This window comes from Vipera ursinii, assembly GCF_947247035.1.
Source record: "Vipera ursinii genome assembly, chromosome: 6".
NCBI lineage: Eukaryota > Metazoa > Chordata > Lepidosauria > Squamata > Viperidae > Vipera > Vipera ursinii.
Window position 1 is genome coordinate 32,778,858 of NC_139515.1, and position 22,013 is coordinate 32,800,870.

Here is a 22,013-nt window from a genome sequence, read left to right on the forward strand (position 1 = left end):
TATGAAGAAATTATATTAACATAAATTCAAGATATAAAAAGGTAAAGGTAAAGGTTCCCCCGCACATGCGTGCTAGTCGTTTCCGACTCTAGGGGCTGGTGCTCATCTCCGTTTCAAAGCCGAAGAGCCAGCGCTTGTCCGAGGACATCTGTGGCTGGCATGACTAGACGCCAAAGGCGCACGGAACGCTGTTACCTTCCCACCGTAGTGGTCCCTATTTTTCTACTTGCATTTTTACGTGCTTTCGAACTGCTAGGTTGGCAGAAGCTGGGACGATTAACAGGCGCTCACTCTGTTGTTATTACATTCCTTTAGTTCAAGTATGTTTGGTTCAGAAAATCCATTAGTGGCTTTTTAATGTATTTTTAAATGTGCTTCATTACTCCATTATGTAACTCTTTTTATAATGTACTTGACAAATTAATAGGATAAAATTAAAATGTTTTAGTACTAATAACTAATCATTATTTTAGTCATGACCTTTTTGTGATTAAAGAGAGTCTTGGACAAGGTACCAGGCAACATTTGAACAAATAATTGAAGAGGCAGACTTGGAGCTTTGGGCACAATATCTAAACTGTGTAAATTATTATTGGAATCTTACATAGGACACAGAACAGGAAACTGTTAGAGACAGTTGCCTGTCTTATTCCATTGTTAGTTGGCAGGGAGATGTGTTGTTCTCCAGGTGAAGTTTCCAGTCAGATAGTCATAGGTAGTCAAATCCAGCCAAACATTCTTGATATTTACTATAAAAGTTTCAGGAAAATTTCCATTTTTAAACTAAGAAAAAAAATGTCTCCAGTACTAAAACATTTTAATTTTATCCTATTAATTTGTATATTATAAAAAGAGTTACATAATGGAGTAATGGAGCACATTTAAAAATACATTAAAAAGCCACTAATGGATTTTCTGAACAAAACATATCTTATTAATGAAGAGGTCTGTAATTTCTGGCACTGAAATGTAGTTTTAGTTACATTTTAAATATACAAAATTTTGCTATCTCAAGCAATGTGCCCTAAAATATTACCCTACTGTATTGGTCTTTAAAATCAAAATGTACATGATTTCATTAAGTATGTATGTTATTAAATGGTGATATTTATTGCTCTTAAAGTCAGGGACCAGAATTAGTAGGGGCCTTCTTTATGATTATTAGAATACTTAAGAAATGTTATAAAATCATAAAATTAATTTACATCAACAAACAATTGGAATAATGCATTAAGAGTTAAAAAAGAAAATCTCATTACAAGATTCACAGACCAAAATGAGCACGGTGTGAATCACACTGCAGTTCAAGCACAGAAGTCTTCTTTAAAGCTGGAGCTGGCTGACAATAGACTGGAAGATAAATATTGGTAGAGATTGTTTCATATTTATATGGAAAAATAAGCAGAAATAGGCAACAACTGTTTTATCAGCAGAAAAAAAAACTAGTAGAAACTTTCAGGCTATTGTAATCATCTTCAACTCTTTAGTTGGGCTTTCACAGCAAAATGAGATTTTGTCAAAATGTTGAAACATGCCATGACATTACAGTAGAAATTGCCTCTTACCTATATGCAAGAACAAAAGGGTCAGAGTTTGCATTATGACACACATTTTCCATTTTCCCTTTTGCCCTCATGGGGTTCCTTTGCAGCGTTGGCTGCTGACAATTTAAAAACTTTCTAGCTTATATTCAACTTGCCATCAGCATCATATTCCTTTATTGTTTCTTAAAAATAATACTATGTGAAGTATGTGGAAGAACATACTGCTAACTTCCAGTTATGGGATGCCTACAACAAAACCTGCTTCTCTCTTGCATAATACCAGTCTAATTTTGTAAATGCTCATCAACATGGAAATTCTTTAGTGTTGTGGCAGGTAGAACTCTCATTTCAAACCTTCTGCACACAATAGGATACCATTCCAGGTGACTCGAAAGAGCTAAGTGGATGCACCACACATACCTAGCTGACAGAGGAAGGAATATATATTAATAACATTTAAAGTTAGGTCAATAGTTTTCTTGTAGATTAACAATCTTGGGAATCCTCCCATTTTCTACAAGACAAAATGTGCATTTTTTCATTGTACTTTTTCTAGCAGAGCATAGATGAATTTTTATGTACTAATTTCACTGGATTGCTTTACCATCTCTAATTTATTTTGATACCACTATACTTTACTATACTTTGGACAAAGGATGAGAATAGGGGTTTGGAAACACAAATTTTATTTTAGACCTCTTTTGGGTCATTTTCCAGAATTGATTTTCATCAATCTAATTCCATGAGTTTATACTTTCATAACATAGCATATAGTTTTGTTGATTTACAGATTGCCATTATTCTAAAACAAAATTTATCCTATGTATGAGGGCAATTCAGAAATAAATCTCATTTGGTTATCCATGATAGACACTCACAGATACAGAACGTTTATTATACACATTAGAAAACTACAACATTACATTACTTTATTTTTTCTTTCCTTCCTTCCCGTATTCTTCCTTCCTTCTTCCTTTCTTGTCTTCCTTCCTTCCCTCCCTCCCTCCTTCTTTCTCTCTCTCTCTCTCTCAATAAGCAAACAATCAGGGCTCTGACTGGCTGCTCCACACTTCCTCCTCCTCCCCCCCCAAATAAACTGCATGGAAAAATCCCACAAAACCCCCTAAATCCCGCAGCAGGCTGAGATAGGAAAGCCCGAGCAGCAGCCTCAGATTTGCTGCAGCAGCTCCTTCTCCCCGTCGGCCTCCTCCTCCACTCCCTCTGAGCAGTCTTTTCTGAGAGGAGGAGAAGCCAGCACGTCCATACCAGAGCTGGACAGGGGGCAGGGCTGGTGTTTGTCTCGCCTTAGGTAGGCTCCACTCTTTAATCAAGGCCTGTTCTGATCATGTGCGTGCATGTGCGCATGCACACGTGCATTTTACGGCTCCCGGGGGGTTTTTGGTGAGGGAACTGGTTCCAAGTGGCTCTTTCACTGATTCAGGTTGCCGACCCCTGATATAGCCTAACTGCCTTAACATGAAATTCCAATTTACGTTGTCAAAAGCTATTTGTGCATCCAAGAACATCTGAGCTACTGCTTTTCACTATGAATCTCGTAGTACTCCAAAATATTCAAAATCATCCTCATATTGTTTCAAATTTGCCTTCTTGGTAGGAAACCATTTTGGTCTACATGTATAAATTCCTTTAGGTATCTTTTTAGCCTTCCTGCGATTATTGCCATAAATATTTTGTAATCCGAATTTAAAAGCAATATTGGCCCATAATTATTAATTTTGGATAAGTCTGAATTTTCTTTTGGAATCAGCACAATGTTTGCTTCTATCCATGCTTCTGGCGTTTTGGCTTCTTTTTAGGACTGCATTGAACGTCTCCAGTAATATTTTGCCAAATGAGTCTTGAAATTCTTTGTATATTTCTACTGGCAGTCCGTCTGGGCTCGGTGCTTTGTTGTTCTTCTGTTTTTTCAATGCCTTAGTTAATTCCATCATTGTTATCTCCACATTTAACATACATTTTGTTTCATCCAGAATTTTTGGTAGATCAGCTTTTTTAAAACATTGAAGTATTTTTTCATCCGTAGCCCACTTATTCTCATCATATAGTTTCATATAGTAATTTTGAATTAGCTTTTTATTCTCTTCAGTTTGGTGTTGTATATTTCCCTCTTCATCCTGTAGTTTATTAATCCAGCTTCTTTCTCTCTGCTTCTTTAGCTTATAGGATAGCCATCTCCCTGGCTTGTTTGCATTCTGGAAGAAATTCTGGCCACTCCTTTTAATTTGTTGTGCTAGTTCTTCTTTCTCGAGAATGGTCAGCTTATGTTTAATCACTTCCATTTGTTGTTTCAGACTTTCATTTTGAGGGTTGTGTTGTAGTTCTATTTCTAATCTTTGGAATTCCTCTTCTAAGTTTTTTTCTTTTTTTTCTTCTTTTTATTTTCTCTTGCCATGTAGGCTATAGCCACTCCTCTCCCATACGCCTTCATTGTATCCCATAAATTTTGTATGTTCGTATCCTCTTTTTTCTTTCCCTGGAAGAACAACTTTAGTTGTTCCTCCAGCTTTATTTTAAATTCTTTGTGTTTTATAATCGCTCTTTTTAGCATCCATCTGCCTGTTTTTTTTTCTCACCTGGTTGTGGTCCGCCCAAAGGTTCATTTCTATTTCCACTTCCCCCATTTCCTGCAATAGTTCTGTTGATACCCAAACCATATCTATCCTGGACCACGACTTATATCTACTTGAATAGTACGCATATTGGCTTCCCCCTTTCTCTCCAAATATCTTGCATCCCTAATTCGTCCACTATCTTGAAAAAAAATGGCAATATTCTTCTGGGTCCCTTCCTTTCTTCCTTGCTTTTATAGTCTAGTTTCCTGTCTGACACTGCATTAAAATTGCCCATAATACAGATGTTCTCACAGTCTATCGCCTATAGTGTATTGTATAGTTTCCTGTAGAACTGTTGCATGTTTGGGTCCTGCTGCTACCACCCTTGCTCTTGTCCTCCCACCAGCTCCTGATCTCCAGGCTTCTGCACCACCCCCAGCTGTTGCAAGGCTTCTATTAGCTGAGGCAAGCTCAGAGATTATTGGCCTTTCACTTGTGGGGATTTCCCAACCTCCCATTGCTGCAGAGGGCCAAAGCTGGGGTCCTCTCTCTCTATGGGTCTGGAGGGCTTGGCAGGGGATTCCTGGGGCTGGCAGGCAGTCTGGTCTGCAGACAGGATTTTCCACTTACCCAAATTCTCAGTGATAGATGGTCTGGCAGCTCTCCACCATTCTGCTTTTCGGGACTCCAGCAGTACAATCTCAAGGCCTGTGTAGTCTCCACTGGAATGGTTCCAGCCTGACTACCAGTTGACCTCTGCTAACTGCTCAGATTCTGCCCCCAAATGGGAGTCCTGCAAAAACTCATCTTCCCACAGCATGCTGTCTGTTAAATCCTGCTCTGCACTATCGGCAGCTGCCAAGTGTCTGTCTCCAAGCCAATTCTCTTTGTCCATGATAAACATTCTCCCCTGAATCTTTGCCAACTTCTCTCAAGCCCAGAGACAACAGCAGGTTGTTTGAAAGAATTTAGATTCTGGCATGATGTCATGGTTCCAATAAATGAGACAGTTCAAACAAAATGCAGGTATTATATCTAAAAAGTCTTAATAATGAAACAAAACATCGGCACTCATGGAGGGATGCCAGAATCTGAAATCTCCTCCCCCCCAAACCCATTGTAACATATACAATTCCTGCCCTTACCTACATGTCATAAATCACATTATCCAATTAGTTTTACATATGAAGTTTCACTTCCCATTATGTAGGCAGCTATTCTCAAAATAGCCGTTACATTTCCCTCCCTTCAAGGTTCAAAGTGAAGCAGTTTAAACAAAAGGCTGTCTCTTATATTGTCAGTGCAAAAACAGGTCAATGTTTGCAGCATTGACATTAGATTTCTCTGGTTGACCGTACCCTTGAGGATGATGACTAGATGTCAGTCCCTGAGTGGTCCCTAAAAAGGATAAAAATTCCTTGCAAAATGCCGATGTAAATTGCACTCCCCTATCAGATATGATGCATTGGGGTGCCCCATGCAATCTGTAAATATGCTGCACGAAAAGTTTGGCAAAGGCTTTTGCGGTGGGAATCTTTTGGCAAGGGATGAAGTGCACCTGTTTGGAAAACAAGTCCATGACCATCCAGATTACAGTATTCCCATTGCTTTCTGGTAATTCCACCATGAAATCCATGGCTATTTCCCTCCAGGGGGCTGAGGGATTTGCGACTGTTTGTAACAGTCCAGGCAATTTCCCTTGCAACCTCTTTGCAGTTGCGCACGTTGGGCAGCTGGCCATGTAACTTTCTATGTCCTTTTTCATGGATAGCCACCAAAATTGCCTTTTAATTAAGTGTAGTGTTTTTACAAATCCAAAATGCTCTGCTGATTTGGTGTCATGGCAAAGGTGCATGAATGTGACCCTCTGGGTGGTTGATATGTATAACTTTTCCCCCACCCAAGGCAGTCCGTCCTTAATTGTGCACACGTGTCTATTTTTCTGGAACCATTCATCTGTTTCCAACGTTTTCCGGAATTCAATTCCACTTCGGCTACCCAATTTAGCTTGGGCTTTGGTAGTTACTGGCGCTGCCAGTTCTGATTCCACCATAAGTGCTTTAGAATTGGTGACTCACAGGCTATTATATTGGAGCGTGCGAGATAGTGCATCTGCCAGAAAGTTCTTTCCCCCTGGCAAATGCTTGAGCATAAAGTGGAATTGGTGAAAATGTTGGGACCAGTGGGCTTGCTTGGGGTTGTGCTTCCTGGCTGTTTTCAAGGCTTCCAGATTTTTGTGGTCTGTCTCCTCCTGAAAGGGGATTTTATTCCCTTCAAGTAACTGTAATGACCAACGTATCCCGTATGCCTCTTTCTCCCACACAGGCCAGCGCTGTTCCGTTTTGGTGAGTTTCTTGGATGTATACGCGCAGGGTTGCAATACCCTTTCATCATTTTCTTGTAATAGTACAGCCCCCACTGCCATATCACTTGCATCCGCCTGTATTACAAAGGGCTTATGCATATTTAGGTGCCTCAGTATTGGTTCTGCAGAAAAGGGTCTAATTTATTTATTTATTTATTTATTTATTTATTTATTTATTTATTCGTTTTATATACCGCCCTTCTCCCGGAGGACTCAGGGCGGTGTACAGCGCAAAGTAAGTATACAATAAAGCAACAATAAAACAAATAAAACCCCAAATCTATCAGGCCAGGTGGCTTGCTGGAATAGATAGGTTTTTAAATCTCACCGGAAGGTGCGAAAGTCGGGGGCCGTCTGGATTTCGGCTGGTAAGCGGTTCCAGAGGATTGGTGCACCCACCGAGAATGCTCTCCCCCTGGGGGTCACCAGCCGGCATTCTCTGACCGGTGGCACCCTGAGGAGGCCCTCTCTGTGGGAGCGCACAGGACGGAGGGGTGTTGACGCTGGCAGTACGTGCTCCCGTAGGTAATCCGGACCCATGCCATGTAGGGCTTTGTATGTCATCACTAGCACCTTGAATTTCACCCGGAAGGCAACTGGAAGCCAGTGCAGCTCACGAAGCAGAGGTGTGATATGGGAGTATCGGGGAGCCCCCAAAAGTGTTCGTGCAGCTGCACTCTGTACCAGCTGAAGCTTCCGAGTGATTCTCAAGGGCAGCCCCATGTAAAGAGCGTTGCAGTAGTCAAGACGAGAGGTCACAAGTGCATGGGTGACTGTACGCAAGGCATCCAGGTCCAGATAGGGTCGTAGCTGGCGCACCAGACAAACCTGAGTGAAAGCCCCCCTAGTCACAGCTCCTATGTGATCTTCTAAGGAGAGCTGTGAATCTAGGAGGACACCCAGGTTGCGAGCCCTATCTACGGGGGGCAATAACTCGCCCCCAATATTAAGGGATGGAATACTCTGAATATCCTGACATGCCGGTATGTACAGCCATTCAGTCTTGTCCGGATTGAGTTGAAGCTTGTTCCTCCCCATCCATTCCCGGACCGCTTCCAGGCAACGGGACATCACGTCGAGGGCATCACTGACGTTGTTTGGGGTCGAGATGAAAAGCTGGGTGTCATCAGCATACTGATGGTAACCCACTCCAAAACCACGAATGATCTCACCCAGCGGTTTCATGTAGATGTTGAACAGGAGAGGCGAGATGACCGACCCCTGAGGAACTCCACAAACGAGAGACCTTGGGGTCGACCTTTGTCCCCCTGCCAACACCGACTGCGAGCGCCCCAGGAGATAGGAGGAGAACCACCGAAGAACTGTGCCTCCCACTCCCAATCCCCTGAGGTGCCGCAGCAGGATACCATGGTCGATGGTATCGAAAGCCGCCGAGAGGTCTAATAGGACTAGGACAGAGGAATATCCCCTGTCTCGGGCCCTCCAGAGATCATTCATCAGAGCGACCAATGCCGTCTCCGTGCTGTAGTCGGGCCTGAAACCCGATTGGTACGGGTCTAGATAATCCGCTTCATCCAGGACCAGAGGGAGCTGATGCGCCACCACACTCTCAACAACCTTTGCAAGAAAGCGAAGGTTGGAGACCGGACGAAACTTATTTAACGTAGCTGGGTACAAGGCGGGCTTCTTAAGGAGAGGTCTCACCACCGCCTCCTTCAAGGCGGCGGGGAAGTTACCCTCACTCAAAGAAGCAGATATGACCGCCTGGAACCAGCCTCGTGTCCCCTCCCGAGCTGCATACACCAGCCACGAAGGGCACAGGTCCAATAAGCATGCGGTGGAGCTCAATCTCCTCATAATCCTGTCCACTTCCTTCAGAGTCACAGGATCAAACTCCTCCCAGATAACGTCGACAAGACCGCCCGTGTCCTGTTCGTCAGACTCTGCCCAGTTGGAGTCCAGGCCGGTTAGAATCCAAGCGATATTATCCAACAGATATTGACCAAATTCCTCAGCTCGACCCTGCAAGGGCTCCTCCCTCACCTCCTGATTGAGAAGGGAGCGGGTCACTCTAAACAGGGCAGCCGGGCGATTATCTGCGGACGCGATGAGGGCGGAGAAGTAATTGGATCTCGCCGCTCTTATCGCTGTGAGATAAGACCTAATATGGGTTCTTAGTCGCAACCGGTCGGATTCGGATTGACTGGACCTCCAACGGCTCTCTAGGCCCCGTCTCCAACGCTTCATCTCCCGGAGCTCCGTAGAGAACCATGGGGCTCGCTGGGATCTGCGCCGGGTCAAGGGCCGCAAGGGTACAACTCGGTCAAGTGCCTCCGTGGCTGCCCTTTCCCAGGCTTCCACTAAGGCATCCGCCGAGTTGTGAGCAGGGGGTGCAGGTGGGGTCCCAAGCGCTGCCTGGAACCTGTCAGGATCCATTAAGCGCCTGGGGCGGTACCATCTAGTTGGCTCTGTACGCCCACGGCAGGGGGTGGCAAAACGCAAGTCCAGCTGCAGGAGGTGATGATCGGTCCATGACAGGGGCATAACGGTTGGAGAGCCCCCACCAAGATCATCAAGCCACCGTCCAGATAAGAAAACCAGGTCAAGGGTGTGGCCTCCCTCATGAGTCAGTCCAAGAATTATTTGCATCAGGTCCATGGCCGTCATGGAAGCCATGAACTCCCGAGCTAGCTCAGATGATCCTCCTAGGGATGGTAGATTGAAGTCGCCCAAGACTATAAGTTTGGGGAATTCAACAACCAACCCCGAGAGGACATCGAGCAGCTCAGGCAGGGCTGCCGCTGCGCGACTAGGCGAAAGGTACACCAACAGCAAGCCCAACTGCGCCCCAAGACCACATCTCAAAAAGAGAGACACCCGACTATCTGAGGAACGGTGGTCTCCCGCGGACTTAGGGTCTCCCTAATAATTACCGCCACTCCCCCGCCCCTACCATGAGGCCGGGGTTGGTGTAGCACCCAGAAACCTGGTGGGCAAAGGTCAACCAAAGGAACACCGCCTTCTGGGCCCAACCAAGTCTCCGTGATGCAAGCCAGGTCCGCGTGCTCACCCTCAACTAGATCCCGAACAAGGGGAGCCTTATTAGCAACGGACCTGGCATTCAGGTAGACCAGCCGGAGCTCAGGAGGCTGCACATCCTCGCTCCCGGGTTCTAGGGAAAGAGACAGAGGGTCGGAGCGCCTCACCGCTAGTAGATAGCGGAGATGACCCTCCCGGTATCGATACGGCCCTCTGTTCGCACACCTTCTGCCGTTCCTCAACGTCCTGGGAATTGGTAGTCCCACGACCCGCTTCCGAGCCTCGGAGGTGACCGTATCCCGCTCCTCCCCTTCGCGATCGATCCCAGGCCTGGCCTGAGCAACAGTTGTTGGACCGCCCCCCTTAGCCAAACAACCACAGCCCACTCCCACCCCCCTCCCTAACCCCACAAAAATTTTTACTAAAAAATTAACCAGGGGCCTCTTATTGAATTTATGCTGGAGGCCCCTGTCCCTGCCCGGCCATCTCTCAGGGTCCCAATAGTTGGGCCCTTCATCGAGATTGGAGGTAGTAGAGAAGGCGGATCGCACCCAGGAGAGGGGGGCACCCCTGAGGGCGAACAGGTCCGTGCTAGAGTAACGTAGGTGCATAAAAGTCCAGGAGGATCCAGGGAAGGCAGTCCCATAGATGGCAGTTCAGAAGGAGGGTCGAGTCAGAGGGTAGGTGAGTATCTGTACCATCACCCAACCTCACTGCCACTTAGCCGGGTGAACCCCAGGAACAGGCCACTCCCCATCCTCTCACAATGGGTTGTGACTCTGTTCCCGGGGGTAGTCCAGAAAAGGCACTCTGGGTGAAGCACACCCCATAGAGCTCCCACCTCTATGGGGCTGCAGGTGTAAGATCAAGCCACTCTCCCACCGTGGCTTGCACCCAGGCCCATCTGGTCCTATGGGGAAAGAGGGCAGGCAAGAGAGTTTATATGCAGGCAGAAGTCGCAAGGTGGTGAGTTCCCGTCTGGTATCGGATTCGGCGGTCCAGTCACCCCCACAGTTCCCTCGCCGCACTGATATTCTGGGCGTCGTTCCCGGCCGCAACTCCATAGGCCCCTACTAGTTGGGGACCGTCCAGAGCGCGGCCTCCCAGAGGTACGGGAGTCCCAGATCTTCAAAGGGGGGATGAGGAGTCGGGAAGCGGAGGGTTTCGCCGTCGCAGGAACCAGGAACTTCGCAGTAACTTCGCCGTCGCTGCCACCGTCGCTGTTACTGAAGAAGCCGCCATCGCCACTCGGACCAAAAATGGGTCAGAGAAACGGCGTCACTGAGCACCGAAGCGGGCCGAGCAAGGCCCAAAACGTCGTCACCGACGCCGCCAAAAGCGGCCCAAAAAACGCTGTCGCCGCCGCCGTCTCCTCTGCCCAGCTGATCCACGGGCGTCTCCTCCGATAAAAACAGCTCGGAGACGCCGATGCTGCCAAGAGTGGTCCGAGATGGTTGAAGGCAGCGAGAAGACGTCGGCATCGGTTACAAATGGCCGCAAACGGCCTGGGAGCAGCCTGGAGATGCCACGCCACCGCTGCCGCTGCCGCCGCTGCAAACAACCCGAAAACAGCCTGAGAGCGGCCTGAAGACATCGCCGCCGTTGTCGCTGCCGCCGTCTCCTCTGCTCAGCTGATCCGCGGGCATCTCCTCCGATAAAAACAGCTCGGAGACGCCGCCGCCGCCAAGAGTGGTCCGAGACAGTTGAAGGCAGCGAGAAGATGTCGGCATCGGTTACAAACGGCCGCAAACGGCCCGGGAGCGGCCCGGAGATGTCACGGCGACGCTACGGCCGGCCTGGAGAAGCAACGGACGGCACATTGCCTGCTTCGCTGCCTGTCCCCCTGACTCCAACACAGGGGTTCAAAGGCACCCCTGAGGGGCTCCTGGGGGACGCCTTACTGCTGGGGTTCACGGAGCTCACCTGAGCACGTCCGCCATCTTGGGCGGAAAAAAAAATCTCTCAAATGCCGTTTGGCATTCCATTGTCCATTTTAGTGACTGGCTAGGTTTTACTGAGGATACTCCCTTCATTTTTAGTAAGTTCGTGAGGGGCAGGGCTATCTAGGCAAATGAGGGGATAAATTGGTGATAAAAGTTTGCGAAGCCCAGGAAACTTTGCAGTTGCTTTCTTGTGTGAGGTGGTGGCCATTCTAATACTGCTCTGACCTTCTCTGGGTCCATTTCAATGCCCTGTGTGGATATGTAATAATCCAGGTAGTCTATTCTTTCCTGGTGGAATTCGCATTTTGATAATTTGACATATAGGTGGGCAGCTCGTAGTTTCTTTAAAACTGCTCTGACTAGGTTGACATGTTCCTTTTTTGATTCGGTGAAGATAAGGATGTCATCTAAATAAACCAGGACCCCCTTAAATAGGTGCTTCCTTGATTAAGTATAAATACCGCGGGGGGCCCTTGTAATCCAAATGGGAAACTTTGAATTGGTAGCACTCCACTGGGCAATTAAATGCAATTTTCCATTCATCCCCTTCCTTATTTATTTATTTATTTATTTATTTATTTATTTATTTATGGGACTTATTTATTTTATTTATTTATTTTAATCCCATTTATATTCCGCCCTTCTCCGAAGACTCAGGGCGGCTTACAATCTAAGCACAAATCAAATGTGCTTAGCAATAGCCTTCATTCTATGTATATGCCTGCTTATTAGGGCTTTCGCCCCCCCCCCAAGCGGCATTATTACAAAGTCAGCTTATTGCCCCCAACAATCTGGGTCCTCATTTTACCTACCTCGGAAGGATGGAAGGCTGAGTCAACCTTAAGCCTGGTGGGATGCGAACCTGCACTAATTGCAGGCAGCTGGTGTTATATGCCGCCCTATCTTCTGAAGGACTCAGGGTGGCTAACAACAATAAAACACAATAATACAAATGTTAAAAAAGATTAAACTAACAAGCCCCAATGATAAAATGATAAAATATTAAAAATATTCTATTTAAAAATCCCTATCGTCAGTCCAGGTCCAGGGTGGCTTTCTGGAGCTCAAGGGGAAGTTGATTCCACAGAGCCGGCACTCCCTCTGGGTCACCAGCCGACATTGTCTAGCCGACGGCACCCTGAGGAGGCCCTCCCTGTGTGAGCACACCAGGCGATGGGAGGTCATTCCTGGCAGCACACGGTCCTGCAAATATCCCGGGCCTAAGGCATGTAGGGCTTTATAGGTAAGAACCAGCACCTTAAATTTCACCCAGAGAACAACCAGTAACCAATGTAGCTCACGCAGGAGGACTGTAATATGGGAGTATCGGAATGCTCCCATCACAACCCGTGTGGCCGCATTCTGCATCAGCTGGAGCCTCTGGGTGGTCTTCAAGGGCAGCCCCATGTAGACAGCATTGCAGTAATCTATACGAGAGGTAACAAGTGCATGAGTGACCGTACGTAGAGCATCTCGGTCCAGATTGGGGCACAATGGCACACCATGCGAACCTGGGCAAATGTCCCCCTGGCCACAACTCCAAAACTGAGTCGTGTATCCAGGAGGACACCTAAGTTGTGCACCCTATCAACGGGAGGTAACACCACACCTCCCATAACCAAAGACGGAACCTCTTGGACTAAACGAGATGCCGGTATGTAGAGCCACTCAGTCTTGGCCGGGTTGAGCTGGAGCCTTAATTCTAATGTAGTAATACGCTTCGCTTAGACCTACTTTAGTAAAAAAAAATTCCTTTCAAGAGGTGTGATAACATGTCCTTCATGAGGGGTAAGGGGTATAGGTTGCTTTCAGTGATTGTGTTCAATAGGTGATAGTCAATGCATAAGCGTAAAGAGCCATCCTTCTCTCTAAAGAGGACTGGAGTGGCCACTTTAGACTTGGCTGGCTCAATGAACAGGTTTTTCATTATGAATCTTTCAATTTCCTCCTTCTCCTTTGGACTCATGGAGTATAATTTGGGCTTCGGGAGTTTTGCCTCGGGCTTGAATTCTATGGCACAGTTTGTGGGTCGGTGCGGGGGGAGCTCATCTGCCTTCTCCTCACTGAAAACTTCAGCAAGATCTCTGTATTCCTCTGGTATTTCAGGTAGCCCCTTTTCTTCGCCCATGGATGCCATTTTCCATTCTTAATTTTTGTAGATCCCCTTGGGGTTTTAAGTCCATAAGGGTCCCCCTTCGGGAAACTGATTTCTGCCATCCTCCAATTTACCCAGGGCTTCCATTTTTTTAACCATTCCATCCCTAGGATCATTGGGCATTCCATGCCTGGGGTCACTACAAACGTTATGTCTTCCTCATGGTTCCCCAGGGATAGGTGGACTGGTAAAGTGGCTAGGGTATGGTCCCCTGCTATGGACCCATCTAATTGGCCAAATGAGATTGGTTGTTCTAGCCTCCTCAACAGAATGCCCAGATTCCCCCCTAGCATTGGGCTAATGAGGCAGTGGGTGCAACCAGAGTCTATTAAGGCTTTTACCTTGACAGCTTCGGGCATGGAGGGAATTAATATAGTCACTGTCTTGAGGATGGGTGCGATGGGTCCACTTACCAGGTGTTCGCCCTCCGAGCTGTCATCTGAGGCGTCCACCGGACCTGTGGTGTAGGCTGGAGTTTCTTCCCCACGTTGAGCAGAGGTTGGGGATTCCACAGCCTCTATCACTCTCAGGGTGGATTCTTTTGGCTTCACTGGGGACTTCCCAGATTTGCTGGCCAGTGATCTGTTTGGGTTTTGCTGAGGGGCTTTCGAGCGGCATTCTACGGCCTGATGCCCCTCTCTCCTGCATTTGAAACAGCCCGTTGGCTTCTTGGCCATAGCCTGTGGCTTCACTGACTCATGTGTCCGCTCAAGCGTTGAGCGGCTCCATTGTTTTCCACAGTGGTGCCTCTTCAATCTCTCCTTCTTCTGCCAGGACATACCATTCGTCGAGTTGGTGTGGGTCCCCCCGGGGCAGGCAAGTGTCATATAGGTCATAATTTAGGCTGTCTTTGAAATGGCTAAGGAGGATGTCTTCTGACCAGTTCAGCTTGCTGGCAATGGCCCAGAATTCTTGCACATATTCAGCTACCAGGCATCGCCCTTGCCTCATCATTTTGATTCTTTCATGGGCTTTGCAATCAGCCAAGGTGTCCTCAAATTGCCTTCTCAGAGAAGACATGAAATGGTTGAAGTCGTTGAGCTCTGGGGCATCGGACTCAGGCAAATTCACCACCCAATCTGCAGCCAGTCCATCCAGAGCAGATTGCACAATCCAAATAGGGGCTTTGGTGCTATGGATGTGCCGGCCATATTCTTCCATGTAGTTGAGGACTTAGGTTAGGAAAAACCCCAAGCGTATTGGCTCCCCCTTGAATTTTGCGTCCAGCGGTGGGAGTCTTTGAATGGGTCGGTGCCTTCATCATCGGTGGTAATGTATTTCATCCGGATTGCCATCTGCAGGTCGGCGGGGAGTGAGGGCTGCTGAAGTGGTCGCTACCGGATCAGTGGATGTCCCCGGGACTGTAGGTTCCAATTCCCCCTCAGTGTCACTCCAGCTGCAGCTCCAGGTGCTGGTGTGGCCATGGGGCTCAGAATTCTCCTTCCCTACGGAGCCGAGGGTTCTTTTCATCAGGTCAATAGCTTTCTCTAGGATCCAGTTTGAGTGCTGTGCCCAACTTCCTTCCTCTTCACTTACGTGCAGGGATTTCTCCATCTCCTGCTTCCATTCTGGTTGGTTGGGGCCCCCTCTCAGGGTCACCTTTCTTGATTTCTTTTCCCACTCACTTTTCTTTCCAATGCCCAATGACCACCAAGGTTTGTGGTTATGTGTCTCCACCACCACTTCTCCTGAGGAGTATGACAGTTCAGATCCCGACAGCTGGCAGGTTTTCGGTCAGGGAAAAGGCTTCGTCTCCATGATAGTTTCTCACTTCCCTGCCTCGTTGTCTGCCATTGTATTTTTCACAAAGTCCCCCGGCAAGGTTCTCCCTTCCAGGTTGACTATTATTGCAGATCACGTCTAATGTAAGGACCCACTTCAATCTACATCTTAAGAAAACAGAACTCTTGGAAACGGTCTCTTCCAACAGGAATTTTTATTAAGAAAAATTGATAGTAGGCGTGCTAGACAGGCTCTGAGGGATCCCCCCACCATTCAATGTTTTAAAGTGTTCCCAAGCAGCCCCCCACCCCGCAGTTGTTCTAGGCAATTCAAACCGGCAGATTTCTAGGCGTTAACTCTAGGAAAAATAACATCAGCCCGGCTCCATCGGCACGATCATTCAATTCTCTCTTTATCCAGATCCCAGCTGTTGTATCTCCCCCTTTTTTCCCCCTCACTGCCAGTAAAGAGGAGAGTTTGAGAGGGTCATAGGATGAAAGGCAGATGGTCACATTGTTATGGTTAGCAGACCCGAAGTGAATCAACAAAAGGTTACTTTGTAGTGAATAGAGGAAGTGAAAGTAGTAAAATCCCCATACATATCCCCCTCCTCCTTAGTAGTATGACAGAATCCAGGAGATAGTAAGAATTGGTTTTAAATCAGAGAAGATAGATAGAAATGAAATATAACTGGATTCTGACACTATCCAAGTGGGACTTCCACAAAAGTAGCTTGGACTATTTAGGGTATCGCATGTCAAGTGAAGAGATATAAATGGACCCTGGGAAAATGAAAACCATATTAGAGTAGGAAGCTACCTGAACTTGGAGGCAACTACAGAGCTTCCTGGGGTTTGCCAACTTCTAACAACAAGTCATCCCCTCTTTTGCAAAGATAGCCTTTCCTATCACAGAGCTATTAAGGATGGGAAGGTTGAAGCCCAAGGCAAGCCAGCCACTCAACTGTCAAGCAGCTTTTGAAAAACTCAAGTGGCTTGTCACAGCTGAGCCATCCCTTAAACACCCAAATCCAACAGCATCCTTTGTAATGTAGCCATGGGCGCTGTCCTGCTTCAAAAGAACTGAAAAGGGAAACTCCAGCTGTGTGCCTACGCCTCTGGTAAACTAACTGGCACTGAGAAATGCTGGATGGTGTGGGAGAAGTAGGCTTATGTGGGCTGTTGGGCTTTGCTTACCTGGAGGCAGTTTCTAGAGAGAATCAAGATCCCTTTTGAGGTGTGGATGGACCACAAGAATTTGGAGGCCCTGAAAACCCCAAGAAAACTGTCCCCAATCAGGTCTGATGTGCTCAATATTTCAATCAATTTAGCTTTACCTTTCAGTACCTGCCAGGAGGGAAAGATTTCTTGGCAGATGCACTATCGAGTTAATTATTTCCTCCCTGGAACTCTTATATGTGGTAGACATATAAGAGTTCCAGTGAGGAAATAATTAACTGGATCATCCTATCAGGGCAGCTGGCAGCGCTAAGTTCCATGAAGCCAATTCTGCTGGCTCTCCCTGAGCAAGCTGATAATAAGATCACCCAGAAATTGAGGGAAGCCCTGGAGGAAGATAAATGGCTTAAGGAGACATGATGACGAGAGAGGGTCTGGTTTAGAAGGGGTCCAAATTGTATGTGCCACTCAAACTAAGGGTACAGATTTTGCAAAGATGTCATGACATGAAGCCAGCAGGTTATTTTGGGTTTGTGAAAACTCTTCACTTAGCCAGGAGGGAATTTTGATGGCCTAAATTGAACAAGGAATTATATTGCTGGGTGCCTGACATGCACTTCTATGTAAACACTGCCAGGAAAGCCTAGACTGTTGCAGCTGGTGGCTAACCCCAGCAGCTGTGGGAGGAGATAGCCATGGACTTCATTGTGGAATTTCCTGAGAATACCATAATCTAGACTGTGGTTGACCTGTTTTTGAAACAAGTGCATTTTGTGGCATGCCTGAAAATCTCATCAGCCCGAACCTGAGCCAAGTTGTTTGTGCAGCATATATATAGACTGTATGGAGTCCCAAGGAGAATCATCTCTGACTGGGGATGCAGTTTACTGCAAAGCTCACAGTGGTTTAGTTCTGGGTTTCATCTGAGTACTAATGAATCAGCAAAGAGAGCTAACTCAGTGATAGAGCAATACATGCATTGCTGTATGAACTATCAACAGACCATATGGCATAGCACCCACAGATAGTCATTATGTTGCAAAATCAGTTCCTTGTTCTTTCTTGCTGACCAGCAATTTCCACATAACCCATGTACATCTGAAACCTTTATCCATCTGTTACTTTCAGTTCCTCTTTTCCCATGGTTACAATACTCATATTCCAAAGATACACAGAACTACCTACTTTGCAATTTCATATTGCACAAAGCTCAGCGGATTACAAAAATAATACATCCATATTGTGAAAGACTGTAGCCAAGAAATTAAAAGACGCTTGCTCCTGGGGAAGAAAGCCATGGCAAATCTAGACAGCACACTAAAAAGCAGAGACATCACCCTGTCAACAAAAGTGCGTATAGTCAAGGCTATGGTCTTCCCAGTTGCAATGTATGGCAGTGAAAGCTGGACCATAAGAAAGGCTGAGCGCCAAAGAATTGAAGCCTTTGAACTATGGTGCTGGAGAAGACTCCTGCGAGTCCCTTGGACTGCAAGGCGATCAAACCGGTCAGTCCTAGAGGAGATCAACCCTGACTGCTCCTTAGAAGGCCAGATCCTGAAGCTAAAACTCAAATACTTTGGCCACCTAATGAGAAGGAAGGACTCACTGGAGAAGAGCCTAATGCTGGGAAAGATTGAGGGCAATAGAAGAAGGGGACGACAGAGAATGAGGTGGCTGGATGGAGTCACTGAAGCAGTGGGTGTGGGCTTCAATGGACTCCAGAAGATGGTAGAGGACAGGAAGGCCTGGAGGAACATTGTCCATAGGGTCGCGATGGGTCGGACACGACTTCGCAACTAACAACAACAACAATTGTGAAAGAATATAGAGTTCGAGTTAAAGCTTTGTTTTAATTCACTACTGTGGGGCCTATCTCAAGTTTGCTCCAGCCTCATCTTATTATATGAGGAAGGGGCTATGTGTTCATCTCCCACAATATCAAGGATTGAACTTCTGAACTTTCAACAAACATACTCTGATTCAGAGGCCCTGTCTACATTTTTCTGTAAGTGGTGATTTTGTGCCAATTAATGTGGCTTGCCAAAATTTAAGCTAGTGCCATAAAAAGATGTGATGATTATTCCATTTGCTGGAGTCATGGAGATCCTGAGGAATGGCTTCAAAATTTAGGAAAAAGTAATCCCATGTATGTATTTTTGCCTCACTAAACTCTTTTCAGCTAAAAACAATATGACAGCAAAGCAAGTGAAATAAGTCATCATCTTTTATGATTCCATTTAACTGGCTAATTTATATGGACCAAATTAACAAATGTTTACATGGTTTGGTGTTTTTTCCATTTAACTTTATCATTATAATTTTTCAACATCAGTCCTATTACAGAAATATTACCATATTTTAGACTTAGAAAAACCTCAGCTCATAGTACAGGATTTAGCAAATCCTCTTTCAACAAGAGTTATAAAATGCCATATGTACTCACCTCTTTTAGCCATTTCTTGTCAGGCTATATTACACCTGTGCTTTCATCACTTTTTTTCAGATCTCTCTTGGCCTTCTACATGCTTGTGCTACTCGTATACTTTGGCCTCCAGAGCGTTGGCAGAAGTTACATCCCAAGCTTTTTCCAGAACGCCAGCCTCTCCAGCGTGACCAGGAATGACTAGTTTGGATCTGTTAGAAAACTTATAATTGAGTTTGGTATGACTGTATGAAATGCCTGGTGGTGACACTCTTCTGAATAAAAGGTTGGTGCAAATGAGATACCTCATTGCTCCTAAATCAATTCCATCTTGATTTTAACATTTCAACCATCCCAAAATTCTACAGAACTTGAACACTTTAGTCTAGTGTCTTAAGTTTATAAACATAAAAGAGTTTTGTTTCACTTTTTTTCTATTCCAAGTTTCAGGGTTTGTTTTTATTTTAGTATTTGTTTTTTCACAGTTTACTAGATGGTACTACTAGATGGTAAAATGTGAGATCAGCATGTAATTCATCATTATTTTAAATGTAATACTTTATGTATTTGAATATTTTTGACAGAACTGCCTGGCTTGGCTTGTGGGGGGGGGGTGCTCACAGGCATCCTTTCATAAAAAAGAAGAAGGGGGAGAAGGAAGAAAGATGAAAAGGCAATAAAGCTTTGTATGTACATAATAGGAAATTGGGAGGGGAGGGATGACAGGTGAGAAGGACCAGAGCAGCCAGATCCTGTTTGTACCAGCATCCTATGGCCAGGCATCCTGAGAAATGTGGATTACTCCCAAACATCTCAGAATTCTCAAAACATCTTGGTGAGCTCTGGTTGGCTGGAAATGGTCATGGGAGGAGGGATGGGATGGGGGCAAATCTATACCTTATTTTGTATCCAGTGAGTGTGGATATCAGAGCTGGCTTGACTTTGCTGCAATCATCATTCTTAGTTAAAGAACCTTTTGCTTTAACAAAATTGAGTCAAAGGAATTTTTTTCCTAAGGGGTCAGATTGGGGTGAGTCTAACATTAAGCCAGCTCTGCAGTTGTAGTCAACCTGGAGAGGAAACTGCTTCTACCATGGGGACTATGCAAAAGATATTGCCTCAAGGGAGAGACTAGGAAGAGGCCTGGGGGGGTGGGGGTGGGGAGGGGCAGCATTGTCAAAAACCCCTCCTGAAGGGGTGGATCTATCCAGATAGCTGTGAGAGGATAACCCACAAAGACCCCAATGGTCCCTCATGGTTGGGAAGAAGGAAGAATGGAAAGAGAAACCCATGGGAGTGATATTCACCCATGGGGGCCAAGGGAGCTGCCAGCCAGAGACCCAAGTAGAGCTGGAGGAACTGGAGGAAGAATCAAGCACAGGTGAATCAGAGCAAGAAGACTGAATGCTGGAGCAAGCCATAAAGTTCCTGAGGGTTTTTTTTGTAGTCTCAAAGCTTGAGAAACCCTAGCCTAGGAAGCATATCCCACTGACCAACTCCAGCTATGACAAGAAAGGGGGCAATCACACTGGCAGCAGGAGCAACGAGCAACTCAGCAACCACAACCACCCCAGTGGCTGGTCCCACAGACCAGCCTACACTGGCTGAAGAAGCAGTGCCATCATGGCGGAGAGGATGCAAGACACCAGCCCTGTGAATAAAGTTCAATGGAGACCCAATGCAATTGGGGCACTTCCTGGCCCAAGAATGCAAGAATATGGTCCAGAAATACATGCAAGAATATGGTCCAGAAATAGCCATCGAAGGGGCTAAGATGTGGTGTGGCCATAGCATTAGGGAGGGCCACAGCTGAGTGGATGGTCACCCTCCACAATGATGATGTCCCAGAGCTGAGAAACTTCAACCACTTCATGGCTACACTTTGGAAGCACTTCAAAGAAACTAGCCGATTGCAAAGCCAGAGATTGCATAAAAACCGTCAGCCAAGGGTGCAGGATGGATGGCCGAGTACACCCAGGAGTTTTCCAATCTGGCCTGCTGATTAATTGACTGGCCAGAAGACCTCTTGATCAGATGCTTTCGAGATGGGCTAAGTGATTAGGTCTACAACACCTGCATTTCCGGAGGTGCCCCTCCTAACCTCCATGGCTGGTATGTCCTAGCAGAGGAAGTGGAATTTGACCTGGCTCAAACAAAATACTGGGCAAACTGTAGATGGTGAAGTTAACCCCGCCCCCCAAAAAGAAAGATGCCACAAAACTGGCACCATTTGAGCAGAGCCCACATCACCAACCTGCTGGCTGCTTCAGGTGTGGTAAGGAGCAGCACCAAGCCACCAACTGCCAAGCTGCATGCCCAACCCAGAAGGCAACTCAGGGACGTGTCCCAAAACAGCAAAACCATAACAGCAAGCCCATGAAACTGCCCCTGAAGGGAGTGGAAGTCATAGAGTTCACCCCATCCCTCAAAGAGGATAGGAAAACTCTAACTGAGCCAGTAGCCAGTCTGGTGGAATGAGAGTCAGACCACGACAGTGATCCCTTGGTAAGTCACCTGGTCAACCCAGTGACAATCCCCCATAGAACTGGTGGTTCAGGGCGGAGCCAGCTGTCAGAGCGGGCAGCTGTGTGAATGGATTTCTCTCTCACACACAACCTCTTACCAAGTGTTTGCAAGGGCTTTTCGGAGCCCTAGGAGGTCCTGTAGGGACAGCCGAAGTTGCAGGCGTCCCGGAGAACCTACATGTGCGGCGGCTCGTGTCGGAGATCCAGAGAAAACCTGATGCGAGCAAACTGGGGAGAAGGAGGCCAGTAATGGCCGACAAGAAGACCTGACAGAGGGACGGAGCTAGCACTGACTTAGCGGTACAACGGTAGAACGGAGCTGACGGAAAGTATATCCAAATATTTATATCTGAAAATATTAGGAATCGCTTGGGAAAGAGGCACTGGCTTGAAGTGGGTGCCTTACGGAGAGGGAACAAGCGGCGAGAGAAGCTCTGAGAGAAGGCGTTAGGTGAAAGTGACAAGAAGAGGAAGCCAGGAAGTTATTAGACTGTAAACTAGCTGTGGAAACTGCTGTAAACTGTAAACTAGCCGTGAAAACAGACAAAACGACAGAAAAGCAACAGGGCAAAGATAACCTTTGGAG

General features: G+C 46.5%; 1 protein-coding gene across 2 annotated transcripts in view; it reads left to right on the plus strand.

Annotated features, from left to right (window-relative positions):
- The window catches only part of IMMP2L (inner mitochondrial membrane peptidase subunit 2), a 350,157-nt gene extending 330,588 nt beyond the window's left edge, over window positions 1-19,569 (plus strand). For both annotated transcript variants that reach the window (XM_083366721.1, XM_083366723.1), the window contains one exon: window positions 18,984-19,569. In XM_083366721.1, coding sequence (XP_083222847.1) covers window positions 18,984-19,103 — 120 coding nt within the window. In that variant the 3' untranslated portion in view covers window positions 19,104-19,569. The remainder of the gene's footprint in view (window positions 1-18,983) is intronic.
- The last annotated feature ends 2,444 nt before the right edge of the window (window positions 19,570-22,013 follow it).